The sequence below is a fragment of the Heterocephalus glaber genome, unplaced genomic scaffold (assembly GCF_053883595.1).
Source record: "Heterocephalus glaber isolate CG9 unplaced genomic scaffold, H.glaber_assembly_v1.0 deba00001497, whole genome shotgun sequence".
NCBI classification, from domain to species: Eukaryota; Metazoa; Chordata; class Mammalia; order Rodentia; family Bathyergidae; genus Heterocephalus; species Heterocephalus glaber.
The window spans coordinates 2,708,574-2,724,163 of NW_028258320.1; the positions used below are offsets into that span (position 1 = coordinate 2,708,574).

The 15,590-nt window shown below is 43.3% G+C and overlaps 1 protein-coding gene across 1 annotated transcript in view; it reads left to right on the forward strand.

Annotated features, from left to right (window-relative positions):
* Positions 1-15,590, forward strand: part of Dnah8 (dynein axonemal heavy chain 8) — a 262,037-nt gene that overhangs the window by 214,707 nt on the left and 31,740 nt on the right. The window contains exons 87-88 of the mRNA XM_087184476.1: positions 1,824-1,925; positions 8,743-8,903. Of these exons, the coding sequence (XP_087040602.1) occupies positions 1,824-1,925; positions 8,743-8,903 (263 nt within the window). The remainder of the gene's footprint in view (positions 1-1,823; positions 1,926-8,742; positions 8,904-15,590) is intronic.

Here is a 15,590-nt window from a genome sequence, read left to right on the forward strand (position 1 = left end):
TGTGCCTTCATCCAACTTGGCTTCTCTGTCCTTACACTTGCCTCCTTAAAAAAGAAGATAGAGCCAGGCATAGTGATGCATTCCTGTAACTCCAGCACTCCGGAGGCTGAGACAGGAGGATGCCTGTGTGAGTTTAAGACCAATCTGGATTACATTGCAAGATCCTGTCTCAACAAAACCCTATAACTTCCCCACCTCAAACAAGACAAAACAAAACAAAAAAAGATGGTATCTGCTAGCCCACAAGGAAGTTCTTTTTCACTTTAAATCGGGTTTCCTCTCTCTCTCTGTCTCTGTCTCTCTGTCTCTGTCTCTGTCTCTGTCTCTCTCTCTCTCTCTCTCTCTCTCTCTCTCTCTGTGTGTCTCTGTCTCTGTCTCTGTCTCCCTCTTTTGGTGGTGCTCAAGAATAAATGGCTTTGGTTTTCCTTCTCTCAGTGCTGGGAATTAAACATAGGCACATGCTAGGCAAGTGCTCTACCACTGAGCTATGCTGCAGCCCTTATATCACTTCTTAACTGTTAAGCTCATCTGTACAAACAGCAGACATTTCTAATAATGGTCACTCATCATCGCACGGGGCTTTCCAGTTTTCAAAGTGTTCCCGTATGCAGATCCTCACTTTTGTCTTCACCACCCGTGAGGTGGGCCAGAAGCATCGCTGTGATGTGCATTTTACTGATGTAAAACAGAGAAGAGAACAGAGAAGAGACAGGGACACTGAGTGTCCTTCTCAATGTCACAGAGCTGAGAATGCAAACCCAGCTGTCTTTCGACTTATGTGTTACACGGGGTTGGAAACTTGGCTTCCCTGTGGGATCGTGACAAGTTAGGGCCGTGACACCATCTGGAAAGTGGGCACGGATTCTGTGGTAAACAAATGAATTCGTATTTGTAAGACACAATGAAGGTGCAAAGAAGGGCCTCCTAATACCACTTTCCTCCCCATCCCTCTCTGTCTCTTCACATTAGGCCTTCAAGATAATTGTAGACCCTGAAGTAACCATTGGTGAGCCATGATGAAGGATTTCTTGGGCAGTAAAAAATTCTAAAACCAAACTATCATTTTTCCTTGAAATGACAGAGGGATATTAAATTAAAGAGTATGGCAGTTGGATGAAAAACTGTATTGTATAGGTTCATATTCTGTGATTATTTATCATGTTGGTATATACAAATCATAGTCACCTTGATATAGTTGCTTTGAAAGCAACCAAGCTGGAAAGCAGCCAGCAACCAAGCTGGAAAATAAAATTTTAACTGAGAAAAAGTAAATAAGAATGGAGCACCCTCACTTCTCCTACCCTAAATGTATTGAGGGTTTTAAAAAACCGTTACCTGTGAAATATATTGCTGTTGTGACTGCTATAGAAATTAATGCGTACTTTTGTGTAGTTTTAGCTCACAGGATGAAATGGCAAAGAATTGCATTGTAGGAAAATCCCGTGAATACCTCTCTTCTTGTTCTCATACTGATTTCAGGAAATACATTGCTAGGAAAGCACATAGAAGCGTTGATTACTTGATTTTCCTCCTTTCTTCACTAAACACCACTTCTCTCTATAATAACTTGGTGCAACTGTAATAACTATTATAGTTGATTACATTTAGAGTGGAAAAAATAGGGTTTTTTCCTCCTATTTTAAATAATCTATGGACAATGTACCCAGTAATGTTCAGCGTTGTAGATTTTCTTCTTTGGTGAACAAACTGTACCAACTCCAGCCCAGCAACAGAATACTTTTAAACACAGTCTAGAGTCTAGATAAAGTCCTGCGATGTTGGTTTGGATGGACACTGACTTATCCTTTTTTATTTTCATAAAGGGTGTGTCGTGGAGTACGGTTCGGTACATGATTGGAGAAGTACAATATGGAGGCCGGGTGACTGATGACTTTGATAAACGTCTGCTCAACTGCTTTGCTAGAGTAAGTCAATTTAAGAAAACGAAAGCACGGAGATGCATTTTTATTGAATTTCCCTTTTCAACAAGAATACTTTCTGTTTGTAATGGGTCTGCCAAACTTGAAGGAGAAAAAGCATAAAACAAAGCTACTAAAAAAGCACGAGTCTGGAGCCCCTTCTCCACCGCCACGCACACCCCAACAATAACAGCAACATCGACCTAGCAGTTTGCTTGGGGTCCTGAGCAGAACAGCGATCAGTCCTCAGGGGTCTGGGAAGCTGCTCCTGGGCCTGCCCAGGTCTCCCTGCTGTCCCCCACCCCACACACTCTCCACCATCATCTCTGTGCCTTTTCCTGAGTGCACAACTCATGGTGACTTCAAGACCCAAAATAAGGGGTGGGGGGATTCATCATCATCTCACTTTTCCCATTTCTTCTGTTAGGATAGACAACTGAAAACTGATGAAGGGTTCATTTTCTCCTGTTTATAACTAGTGAAATCTGCATCTGGGATGCTGGTAAACATTTTCTTGAGAGAAGTAATTCTTAGCAATTATAGCTTTCATTTCAAGGATGAATACTATAAATAACACCTATCAGCTTCAAACTCATCTTAAAGTTTTTTACATGTTAAAGAAACAATAAACAAAGGCTGGGGATGTGGCTTAGTGGTAGAGCTGTCGCTTACCATACACAAGGCCCTGGGTTTGATTACCAGCATTGGGGGGAGAGGGGAAAGCAAAACTAACAAAAACAAAAAAACTCAAAAACAGAAATAAAAACAAAAAAAACAAGAAGTAAGCAACATTATCTAAGTGGAAAAAGAATATGGGAGTATTCTTATGATTGTTGAATTCTTTATATTATGACCTATATTGGTAATTTTCTGTTTCTATACAAATTTTGTTTGTTTGGGTTTTTTTTTTTTTTTTTTAACAAAACTAAACCTGAACAACCAAGCACAAGATTCTAGGATATTTGGTAAACTGGTAATGGATTGAAAATCTGAAAGTTTTAAAGCCCTTACATATTTTTTGCATAATTTGGGAGGGGAACTGTATGTAGAGAAAGGTGAAAAACAACAAGTGTTCATGAGGCTATGTGGAGGTGGAGCCCTGCTGCTTTGAGATTAAATGGGTACAGACCCCTTGGAAAGCATTCCAGTGATACTTGGTAAAATGGAGTGTCCCAGGTAGGTATAGTCTGGAGCATGTCCCAAAAATTCCACAAATGGGCATGTACAAAAATGTTCATGGAGGCATGGTATAGAGCTGAAGGAAACCATCATAGTTTGGTTTCCCTGGCAGCAGATGCATTTGGGTACCTTTTGCCACTCTGCCCTCACCCACATAATGACCTTGGCCAGGGGAGCTCCCTTTACCCAACACAGTTCCTGGAGAGGGACAATATTGTGAACCCATGGTAGCCAAAACTCTAGACTATAACCAGGGGAGGGAGAGCTTGGGCCTTGAAGGAGGATCAGGGCCACATGACAGTGTCCATTGACAAAGATCCTAACAAGACATAGTAGATGGGCACAATGGAATGCTGTTGCTTGCCCTCTGGGGTGCCATATGCAGCAAGCACCCAGTCATCGCAACTGTGTGATACGACCACTTTCTGGACCAGAATCTGGCCTACTCCTGAGTGTATGACCCAGGGAAATTTGTAGCATTATTTTTAGCATTGTTTGCAGCCTGGGAAGAAGGAAGTTTCTGTGTCAGCATCTATCACAGGGAAAGAAACAAGTTAACTATCGTAGGTGCCTAAGGAGGTACACAAGGCAGCATCACATGGAACAAATCGTCAGTCTGACATCTTGCGTAGAGCTTAAAAACAGGGTTGAATCAGCTGGAAAAAATAAGATGAGATCTATAAAGTAATAAGTGTGTATTTCACAAGGACCTATATTCAAGGATATATATCAAGCATATTTAAATAGTGCTTGATATATAATGCTTAGTGGAAAGGAGATTGCATGTAGACATCAGAGTTCAATAGGGAAAATCTAAAAGGGGCACTGACTCATGAAAGTAATAAATTAGGGAAAATGAGAAACTCACCTCTGTATTTAAAGTTCAAAGGAAAAATGTCTTAAGTATAGTATACTATGTTAGAATCATTGTAAAATTAAAATTGGAGTTTTGGCAGTAGAGAGTGAGAAATTCTTAGCATCAGGATATCTCTGTTTAACACACAGTAATTGTACATATTAGGGGTACAGTTGATATTTCAATACATGCATGGAGTATGTACTGATGAAACCAGAGTAATTAGCATTTCCATCTCCAGGATGTGTTTAATAGAGAACCAGGAGAATGCTGATGGGACCGGCTGTCTGGGTGAAAGAAAGGGGTGGGCCAAGGATCATTCCCAGTTCTGACCTGTTCAGCAGGAGAGGGAATGGGACAATTTGTAGAGAAGCCCAAGGAATGAAACTTATTGGCTGGGGCTAGAAATAAGGAGTTCCATTTTGATCATGGAATGTTTATGATGTCTCCTAGACATTTGTTATGACCTATATCTAGATGTCCCCCCAAAGCCTTATACACTCATAGGTGAGGCTTTTAGGAGTGACTGGATCATGGGTGTGTGATACTGTATTATTCTGCTGATTGGTTTAGCATAATTCTGGGTATGGGTGTTAGATTTACTGAAGAGAGAAGCCTCAACCCAGTTGTGGGTGACACCGTCCAATAGGCTTGTAGTCTGGGTGGAATAAAAGGGAAAGCAGAAGGAAGGCTACTGCCTCCTGTCTGCCTTGCCATGGACTGTTTCTCCTCTGCCATGTCCTTCTGCCATGTTGCCCTGCCTTGGAGTCCACCCACTATAGACTGAAACCTCTACAAACTGTGAGCCAAAATAAACCTTTCCTCTTTTAACTTGTAGGTGTCAGGTATTTTGTCCCAGCAATGGGAAAGTAACCAAGACAACATCCCCAAAATATAAAATATGTACTTACAAGAATATGTTTAAACAATACTGCAAATATAGAATGATGAATAAAACACAAACACACAACTAAACAAATTCATGACGACTGTTATAGCCAGTGCTGAGCTAGATTGACCATTGTGTGTGCAGATTGTTTTGCACTCCATCTTGTGTCCCCCTCCTGCTCCTGGTGGCAGGAGGGCTGCCATTCCTTATGGTGGGGAAGGACGAGAATGGGTCCATGAACTGATGGCTTTGAGGTGGAGACAGGGTCATTTTCATCCAACTGCATCTATGTTCTGAGTGATAGAAAAGCAAGGTCATCAGCTGAGGGGTGGGGAGAGGAAGTTTGGGATGCTCAAAAGAAAAGCTAAAGTATGAGTAGGAGAGGGAGTATGTGACCTTAATAGATGTCATCTGCCCAACCCATTCTACGTAAGCCCCTTCCTCAGACCCGAGTATTCTGGCTCTCTGTACACCTTCCTCTTGATGATAAGCATCATGGGAGCTCAACACACTGGGAACTTTCTGTGGCCAGGATTACAGTCCTTCAAAGCAGAGTAGATTGGCTTAAATTTCTCATAGCATCCAAGCATCATCATCTCATAGCATCATCTTGTCTGAAAAGTAGGTGTTTTTCTTTTTAACAACACCTACATCTCAGCTTTAAAAGCTTTTTAAGTCTTTTTTCTAAAAGGTCAAGTTCAAGGAAAGTCTTGATTAACCAACTGCCTCTGCAAGTTGGTCTTTGTTCTGTTGAAACTGCCTTACCCAAGGGTGAGTGGGATCTTCGAGTTGGCTGGCAAAATGGGCCCTCTGTGGAAGAGCCCTCTTTGCTCCCCACTTTAGAACCACAATGGCTGTGCAGTACAGTTGAGGACCACTGTGTTACTTTGTCCCTTCAAGGCCACTGGCTGAGCCAGGAAAGCAGGGAGGAAGGGGAAGAGGTGCTGCTCTGCTCTTTCAGCAGCCTGCCCCACTTACTCCAGCTTAAGCCTCGGGTTCCTCTTTCTGACCCAGCCTGCTGTCTGTCCTCCGCCTCTTCTCTGCACCCTGATAGTTGTCATTTGGGCAACAGGGGACAATTCAGTCAGATGTCAGCCTCCTCCTAGAAGCCCAAGATTCTGAATCCTCCAAACCTGGCTGGCCTGGAGGATCGCACACTTGGGCTGTGTCTGGATCACCATCCCTCCTCTAGGCTGTTCCTGAGTATCAACAGCTCCCTCCCCAACGGTCACTTTCCCTCTTAAATCATCTCCTCCTGGCTTCTCTGACCCTGTCCTCAGCAGTCGCTGCCTTAAGTTCATCTTACTGTCATTCTATCCCTTTACTCCTGAGTAGCTTCCCTGGCCTCCTTTACTCCTCCTGTCTCTGAGGACCCACAGTGGCTGCCATTCCTTCATTGTTTGACCATTGGTCGCCCATTCCTTTATTGTCCCCCAATCTGCTCTCCACCCTTCCCCATGCAACCTCCTGCCTGTCTTTGGCCTTCCTCGTCCCTCTGTCTAGCTCAGGCTTGCACCAGATGACCCCTCACTAACCAGAAACCACCTTGAACAGGCTGTAGAAAGCACCCCAGAAGAATCCTCATGGTGCCTTTCCCAGCCTTAGCTCCCTTGCAGCCTGGCCCTTACTGTCTGTCACCCTCAAAGACCCTCTTTCTCCGCTCTCTTGGGCACCAGCTGCCCTAGGGTGGGGGAAGCACTGTAAATCAGCGCCATCAAGTTGCCTCCTCTGTGCTGCAACTCTGGGGCTTCTCTTTGACCCCGTTTGTCTTCTGCATTCTCTGCACCTTATGGAGCACCTCTTCTAAAGGAAACAATCGTGGAACGTATTCAATGTTCTTTCTCAAGGATGGGTGGGGTGTTTGTCAGCTTTCTCTTATTGTAACAAGTACCTGAGATAATGACCCTGGAAAGAGAGAAGGTTGATCGTGGGAGTTTGGGGGGTTTCCTCAGTTGCCCTCCTTGCTTTTGGGCCTGAGGCTAGGGGAACAGCACCCCATGGTGGGGAGTGCTACTCACCTCATGGCTGGGCACAAAAGAGAGGAAGAAGAAGGAGAGGTTCCACTATCCCCTGTAGGGCCACATCCTCAAGGGCAAAGGAGACACCTCCCCTGAGGCTGTACCTCTTAAAGGTTCCTCTGTCTCTTTGCAGCCGCACAAGTTATATTATTTCAGATCCAGACTATAGCAGCTGCTTATCTCCATAGATATCTGCCGGAGTCTCTCAGAGTAATTCCAGGAGGACTTCATAGACTGTGTTTTGACTCTTCTCCCCAAACAGCCTCCAGATGTGGTAAAACTCAGCTATGTGGGTGTATTGAACCCTGCCATTTGGGTGTGTTTAAGCAGAGCAATGGGAAAAACAGAAAGAAGCTCTGTTTTGCTCTTAGAATTCCTTGTCATCTGCCAACGCGGAATTCAACGTGCTCATTTGTTATCTGTGTGAAGATCTGAAGTCTTCGCTTTCCTAGGGTCTCTTCCTGCAATTTAAGTCAGCCACATCACTAAAAATCTCATATCTCTAAGTAATGACCATGCTCATAGCATTGTTCTCTTTAATAACTGTCAGCTGTCTTAAATTGAGCATGGTCATCATCCTGACCTTCAGTCATCCATAACACGACTTACCTCACCCTTCCTATCCTCTCTTAGCACCGTTTCACCCTAGACAGTGTTACATCTGCCAGCCCACCTCACATTTTTGCATCAGTTATTCTATGCCTTTGCGGGCGTGGGTTCCCCAATGCAAAGTTCTCCTGTCAAAATCCTCTCCTTCAGAGTTTCTCTCTGAAGTCCCCTCCTTGGTAAAGCCCTGCCTGACGTCCATCTGGCCATTTTTTCTTCCTGCTGTAGTCTTGCTTAGAACACGGCTTATTTCCATTTCCTTCTGGCTCTTACCTTAGTACACTTCGTCTTGTGGTTGTTACGTAACTGGCTTAGCTTCTCCTGGGTCACAGGCTCCTCACATGAAAGGACTGTGCGTCTCTCAGCTTTGCATTCTGTTCTGGCGCCGTACCTTGTGCTCAGGAGTTGAATAGAACAGAACTGGAGCAAATAAGGCAACAGAGGGAAGCAGTACACAGGGTATTTCAGAGCAATCACTGGGTTTAAAAAAGCTGAAAGAAAGCTGTCGAGGGGCTGTGTGACTGGCTGCAGCAAGGCACAGTTGACGCCTCCTCCACCTCAATCTGTGAGTGACTCAGACATTGTGCCTCCATTTCCACTCCTGTCTCCCATTATTTCCCTCTCTACTGGGAAAAATCACTCTGTTAGACACTGAAGTCATTGCCTTGTAAGCTTTCAGCATCATTTTCCCCCTATTCACACCAAATATATACCTGTCCTCTTGCCATTTTGTCACAGATAATCAATTCATACTGAGTGAAAAAGGGTTTCTTAAGGCCAGTGCTGAGGTGGTCGGAGGCATTTGCCTCTTGCGGACAGGGACATGACTTCATTAACAAAGGAAGCTGTCGGGCTCGGGGTGGGAGGCGAGATGTTTATAAGGAGCAGGTTTCCTGGCTGTGCGCTGGTGCTTAGTGTCCTGACTAAAGCTGTGCCCATGTGGGTACTGCTTCACCAACCCCAAAATGCGTTCAGGCTCCACAGTTGTCAAACAGCTCCGACAGAGACCAGACTTGCCCCCTGCTCTGAGCAGATCCCTCCTTTGTTGCAAAAAGAGCTGTCTCCTCGCCTAATTGTTTTTGCATGGTGGCCTCTCCTTCTTGCATATATGTGCTAATTATTCTATCAGGGGTTCTGTTAAGATGCTTTCCAAACCAGTGCAAAAAAAAAAAAACCCTATTAAGATGGAAATAAAGCGACCCTTCTCCCTCTGTAGCGGCGGTTTGCATTTGGATGCTCATCAGTTTTTCTTTTTATTTTCTCTCTCACATGCAGGTCTGGTTCATTGAGAAGATGTTTGAACCATCATTCTGTTTTTATACTGGATATAAAATCCCCGTGTGCAAAACCCTGGACCAGTACTTTGAGTACATCCAGTCACTGCCATCCCTAGATAACCCCGAAGTCTTTGGCCTTCACCCTAATGCTGATATCACGTAAGTTCTTAATTTGAAGGGGTCATTTGTAACAGCCTGGCAAAGGCTGCGCGTTTCATTTTCTCTCCTAATCTCCCTCCTTTCGCCTTTTTTTATTTTACTGTGAAAAATAGTGTTGCTTCCTGTCTCCCAATTACAACTGTGTCACATCTTGGCCTGCTCCCTTCTCACTAAATCCTGATGCTCCAATGTTTATGACAGCATTAAAGCTGTAATTTATGCATTGATTATTTCTCCTCTGTCGTGTCATAAAGCCAGTTGGTGTTATTGGTATTGATGCTCTCCACTGATAGGAAAGTAGTCTCCCAGCTCCTCCTTATCTCTTTCTCCAAAAAGCCATTAAAATATAATGCTCATAAAATAGGATCTAAAAGAGCCAGGAGCACACAGCGAGGTGAAGAACTCTGTTCCCTCCTGACTCACCTGCATCCTCCTGTCATGAACTGCCCACCGTGGGCACATAGCACTGAGCACACACAGGCACACGCTGCAGAGGCAGAGCCCAGGTCTCAGATCAGCGTGAGGTCTTTCTCTGGGAAGGGATAAGAAATGCCACCCAGCCACCCCCCCTTCTCTGGCCCAGCAACCCATTGGATGATGTCTCCCTGCTCCCGTCTTTGGCAATCCCTACCTTAGAGATGGACAGACTGTCTGGCTGCCTGGCTGAGCCCCTCCTTTGAAGGGACATTGTCTCTGTGGCCCATTGGTGTGTCCTGTGATGAGCAGGAAGACTCTTGGTGGCAGCTCCAGTTGTTATTGGAGAGGCTGTGTTAAGTTAGTTGGGACTCGGAAAGAAGTGAAGAATTAAAATGAATTCTTTGGGGATAGTTTGAGAATAAACTTATATATTACCTGGAAGAGGGTGCAGAGTGAAGGGCTTGTGCTCAGCTGAGACTTTTAAAATGTGAGTTGAATCACATCTCTCCTCGGCTCAGAGCCGTCCTGAGATCCTGTCTCACTCTGGGTCAAGGTCAAGGTCAAGGTAAACTAAATACATGTAGCCTACAAAGCCATCTGCCCCCCACCCCAGACCTTGGCTTCTGCCTTCTCCTGACTCCTGCCTGCCCAGCCCCAGCTGCCCAGGCTCCCTGTTATTCAGCCAGGCCCCAACCTTCCACCTAAGACGCTTGCACTTCCTGAAATATCCCCCCCTACTTCCGCCAGCTATCATGTGGCTCACCCCTTTACCTCCTCCAGTCTGTGCTTAAATGTCACCTTTCCAGTGACTCCTTCCATAGCTACCCTCCTTATAAACTGCAATCTTGTCCCCAACCTCTGCCCAGATCTCATCCTCATACCCTGCTTTTTCCTACAGTTTGTATCACCAACTGACATGCACTGTATTTTAATTATTTATCTGCTGTTATCTATCAGCCACTACTAAAACTTTAAATTCCATCACACCTGGAACTTCTGTCAATTTTCAGCACAGTATCTCCAGTGCTACAAGTATGCCTGGTGCGCTGGAGATACTTATTGACAGAATTGATGACACTGAATTTTTCTAGATTGTTAAGAATCTGATCATAGCGCTAATCTGTAGAATGGTCTCCTGATGTCATGTGAGTGGGCAGAAAAATAGTGAGCACATCTCCTTGCACTTATAAATTTATAATTGAAAATCTTTACATATTAGGGCCCTGAACTTGTATTCTATCCTTGACAAGAGCCTGAGGAGTCATAATTCCTGATTCCTAGAGAGTCTGATCCTATCAGGCTTGGCAGAGTCTTCTCAAAGAGTATGTAAAACAGAGTTGCAATCCTCTGGCTCTTGGCTTGGAAGGATGGCCTCTTCTGCCTCAATTGCCATAGGAAGTTTTAGTCACTAGCTCTCAAGAAAAATGAACCAGAGCTAGAGAAGTGCAGAGAAATTCAACTACCATATAAGTGAGATTGGAGGCCCCTCAGCTTATTATGAACAATTACAAATCCTGGGAAAGATTCCAGTGCAGTGAGCTTCCGTATACCTTCCACCTCAGCTCTCGTCAGTGGTTAACATTTAATTCCATTTGCTGTTCTCTTTCTATATTTATGTCTCCCACATATTTATATATCTAAAGTTATATCTCATACACAACCACATTTATTTCCTTCTCTCTCCTCTCTTCTTTCTTTCTTATTGTGTGTATGTGTGTGGGTAAGTGTGTGTGTATACGTGCTTTAGGCCCTGATAGTGGACAGACCTAGAAAAGTAAATATTTTGTGAAATGTTGTCAGCTAAAACCAACAATCCCAATTCCAGTTGTATACCTCAAGATTCTTCCTTGTCTTGTCCCATGCATTGTTACCCCTTCTCCTGCTGTGAGGAGAGCTCTGGTTCCCAGAAACTTCGATCTGTTTTCTCATTCATTTAGAATGAATACACTGATACTACTACCAACAGCAGAGCTACTGATTAGAGGTCAATATTTCCTGGCAGTTCTTTTTGCTCTCAGAATATATTCCTCCGGGGATATACAGAGTACTGTGTCCAAAAGTTACTTAGATTGTCTTTATCTGTGTGATTATGTTATCAGTCAATATATAGTTACATTCATTTTTTTGTTTGTATTACATTTTAGATTTTCTCCATCTGTATTTTTGTCTTAAATATGTAAAACATAAGTCAAACCATAAGCCAAAAGTCTCAGCTCCATAGCAAGGTGTTCTTAGAGAAGTCTTAACCCATCCAACTCCCTCCTTCCTTTGTGGGTAAACACATTAGTTTCTGATTTATGTTACCTAGATTGCTTTTTGCAAGCATATAACCTTTATGCACACTAGCCTTATTTTCCTTTCTTTCTTATATGAAGTTGCCAAAGTTTATAAAGTATGTTTTTTTTTCACTTAACAATGTATCCTATATAATCCACCACATAGCAGTTCATAGATTCTTTTTTTTTTTTGGTACCAGGGATCGAACTCGGGTCCTTGTGCTTGCACAGCAGGTGGCGAAACCACTGAGCTAAATCCTCGGCTCCATAGATTCTTTCCTCATTATTTTTTATAGCTCCCTGCTGCCCCATTGTTTATATAGATCGTAGTTGATCCAACCATTCTCCTATGGATGGGAATTTAGATTGGTTCCAGTATTTTGGCAACCCAGATAATCTTGAGGTTAACAACCTTATGTTTGTGGTTTCTACTGTGCCTGGAGATGTATTTTTTAGGTCAATAGCTGCAGGTAGGATTTCTGGATCGAGGTGTGGTGACTGCCACCAGTCCTTTCTATAGGGCTGATCTATTTTGCATTTTCACTCGCTGCCCCTGAACACACCTGGCCCCTCAGAATCTAATCGACAGAGTATTAGTATGGTGTCTGAATTGTCACTGATATGACAATGAGAAATGCTATCTCAGTGTAGTTTTAATTTACTTTTTCTATTTTGAGTTGAATGGAAGAATTTTTCATATACTTAAGGGCTACTTATATGTAGTTTGCCCATTTTTCCCAATGAAGCTTTGTTTTTCTTTTTTTGATCTTTTAGGCTTTTTAAAAATTAAGGATTCTAGCCGTTTATTTGTGATATGCATTGTAAAGACTCAGCTTATGACTTTTTTCATTGGCTAGGTAGAAGTGTTTGTTTTATTTCTATTTTTTGCTCTATATTGTTTTGCTATTGTCTATGTTTTGCCTCTGTTTTTCTGTGATCAAATTTCTGCATTCATTTCTGCATTCTTGTTCCAGTTCAGTTCCTGGTGGTACTGGTTTTTTGATATCTAGGCTTTTAGTAATAGTCAAAAGGCTTTTCCCCTATCAGAGTATAATTTCTTCCACTATTTGTATGATTTCATTTTATATATTTAGTTCTTTTAACCATTTGGAATAAGTATAAGATGTATGAAATGTTATCTTTTCCACATAACATCAGTGACCTGAGGTCTTCCTTTAACGTAGATAGAATCTCTACAGATATGCAGACCATTTCTGGGCTTTCTCTTCTGTAGCACCCTGATTAAAACTTAGAGACTCTGTAGTATGTTTTACTCTCTGGTTGGGCCAGTTTCCCTTCATTGATCTTTTTTGCTTTCTAGGCTTTTCCTAACTATCATTGCATATTTGTTTTTTTATTTTATCACAAATGAGTGTTTCATTTTGTTTGATACCTTTGCAGCATCTATGGTGATAATCATATCCCCAAATGTATAAAAATTTGGTGAATAATATTAATTAATACTACCTGGTTAATATTCTCTTGATGTGATGATGGACTCTATTAACAGTTCCCTAGGGACATTTGCAATGATATTCATAAATGAGATTTTTGTGATATCCTTGTTGGTTTTAATTATCAATCAGTGTTATATTTTATTTATAAAATTTTGGAAGTTTCCTCAGCTCTGAAACAATTTATATAGCATTGGGTCCTTTTAAAGTTGGGTACAATTCTCTAGTGAAACCATCTGGGCCTAGTGCTTTTGAGTGATACTACTTTTTTGATATCTGTCTTTATCTTCTGTTTCCACTGCAGTCAATTTTTAGAGATGGTGTTGTCCATGGAAATTAGGTCTCTTCTGTATTTTCATATTTAATTGCAAAGTTATGAAAATTAGCCTTTAATCTGCTTGAATGAGCTGGCTTCAGTACAGAGTCAGGGAATAAAAATTGCCTTTCCCTTCTACAATCTGATAATGAGTTCAGTAAACTTGTTATGGAAGTGCGGACATAACGCTAGCTCTGTAGACTTCCATCTAAAATCTGATGACAGCTTGAAACCACTGTCATCTTGCTCCAAAAGGAATGTGCAGGCTCTCAGTGAGATTTACCAGGGCAGCTCTGTTCAATCACTGTGCTGCATTGTGCCAATGCCTCCCAGAAAAATGCTGAGATCTTCCAGACTGCTCCTCTGTACACTGCAGTCAGCTAGACAGTCTCAGTGTGATATCCACTTGGATGTCTTTCAGGCAGCTCAGCCTCACAAAGCTCCAAACTGAGCCCGTGTCCCCTCTGCCTCTTCTCTACCCCAGCAGTTTCCCCAGCACTTAGAATATAATGCAAGCTCTTGGACATCGCTGACCAGGCCCAATGCTCCTGCCTTATTTATTTGGTGGCTTAGATACCCACTGGGTACATCCACATGTGTGAGGATGTGGTCCTAGATTAGGGATGACGGTAGGATGTGGAGCAAAGGTGCAGGAAAGTCCTGCAAGGGAGTGGTGGCCTTCAGTGCACACAGAGCAATGGCTGAGAGCCTTCTGCTGTGCTTTGTACCCATTTTTTGCTGCTAACAGATGACAGAGAGGCCATGGAGAACCTTCTGTCTTTTGGGAAGTGACTCTTCACAACTCTGTCCAGAAGCCACACTCCCTCGCTGGCACACAGGCTGTAGGATGCCTAAGCTAGCGTCTCCCAAACTAGACCGTCAGGATATTGCAATCTCTTCTTACCCTGAGTGAGGTCAAGTAGAAAGCTGCAGATCTTTCTGTCTCTGATAGAAGACTGTTTCCACCAGAGACAACTGGCTGGTCTGTAAGACCTGCTGCCCCAACTCCACCACCAGCACCGTATATCTTCATTTCTAAACCTCCCATTTGGTCTACCTAGGATTCCACCACCCACCCACCTACCCACCGCAGGCTCCTCTCCTAGCACATCTTGGCCTGTTTCTGGCTCCTGCTCAGGCAATGGGCTGTGTTCTGCAGCTCCATATTTGGTAATTTTCTTGGTCTCTGGTGAGCTTTGGCCTAAGTTTAACTCTTCTTTCCTTTGGGCTGTGAAATATCTGGTGAGTAGAATCCAACCCCGCGTACCTTGGGAAGTGAACCTTCCTTTTTGAAGTGCTTCATCACACACCCCTCGTGATTCCCCTAGCAGCCACCAGGAGGCAGTAAGCAATAACGGATGCAGCTTCCCAGCTAAAACCTACCCCTCCCCACTAGGGAAAGATGCAACTCTCCCACTTCTGTGTGAAATGAAAGCAGTAACCTAAGACACCCAGGACATACCTGGTCTGGAAGCTGGCGTAGCGGAGGAGTTGGGAATGGGAGTGCCTGTTGGAGGGAGTTACAGAGTCCTTTTGGGGACTCTCAGTTGGGAAAGAGAGTGGAACGTTATCTGAGTGGGGTGAACACATGGCAGGAGCCCAGGTGAGAGGTTTGAGTGCATTTGTGCAGAGATAATAGTTGAAGCCTTGAGATGGGGGGACCGTATGATACACTGGCTACGTCTGTGTTTATGCTCCCAGCTAGAGGAATCATTACTTTATATGGTGGACCATGCCGTTTAACAACACTGGCTTCTAGATAGGCTTACAGGCTGTTCCCTGCTTATCGAGTCTGAAGTTTGCATCCATAAATTTGAGAGGAGAGAAATTTAGAGAAAGGTAACACTAGTCTCTGTCCTCTATCCTTGACTCAAATGCAGACACTCAGCTGGGCATAGTGGCGCATACCTGTGATCCCAGCACTTAGGAGGCTGAAGCAGGAGGATAGCTGTATAGTTCGAGGCTGGGTTACATAGTGAGTTCGAGGTCAGCCTGAACTACATAGTGAGACTGTCTCAAAAAACAAAACAAAACAAATAGGTAAAAAAAATGCAGGTGCTCTGGAGAAGGTGAGGGGGTAGGTGGGGATCCAACTGAATAAAAGTTTTAAAATAAGTAAAAGCTCTTCCAAGAGGTTAGATACTTGGTGACAGGAACCCTAAAAATGCATAGCTTATTCACATTTTATTATCTAGATTTATAAGACACCAAAGACTGCACATTC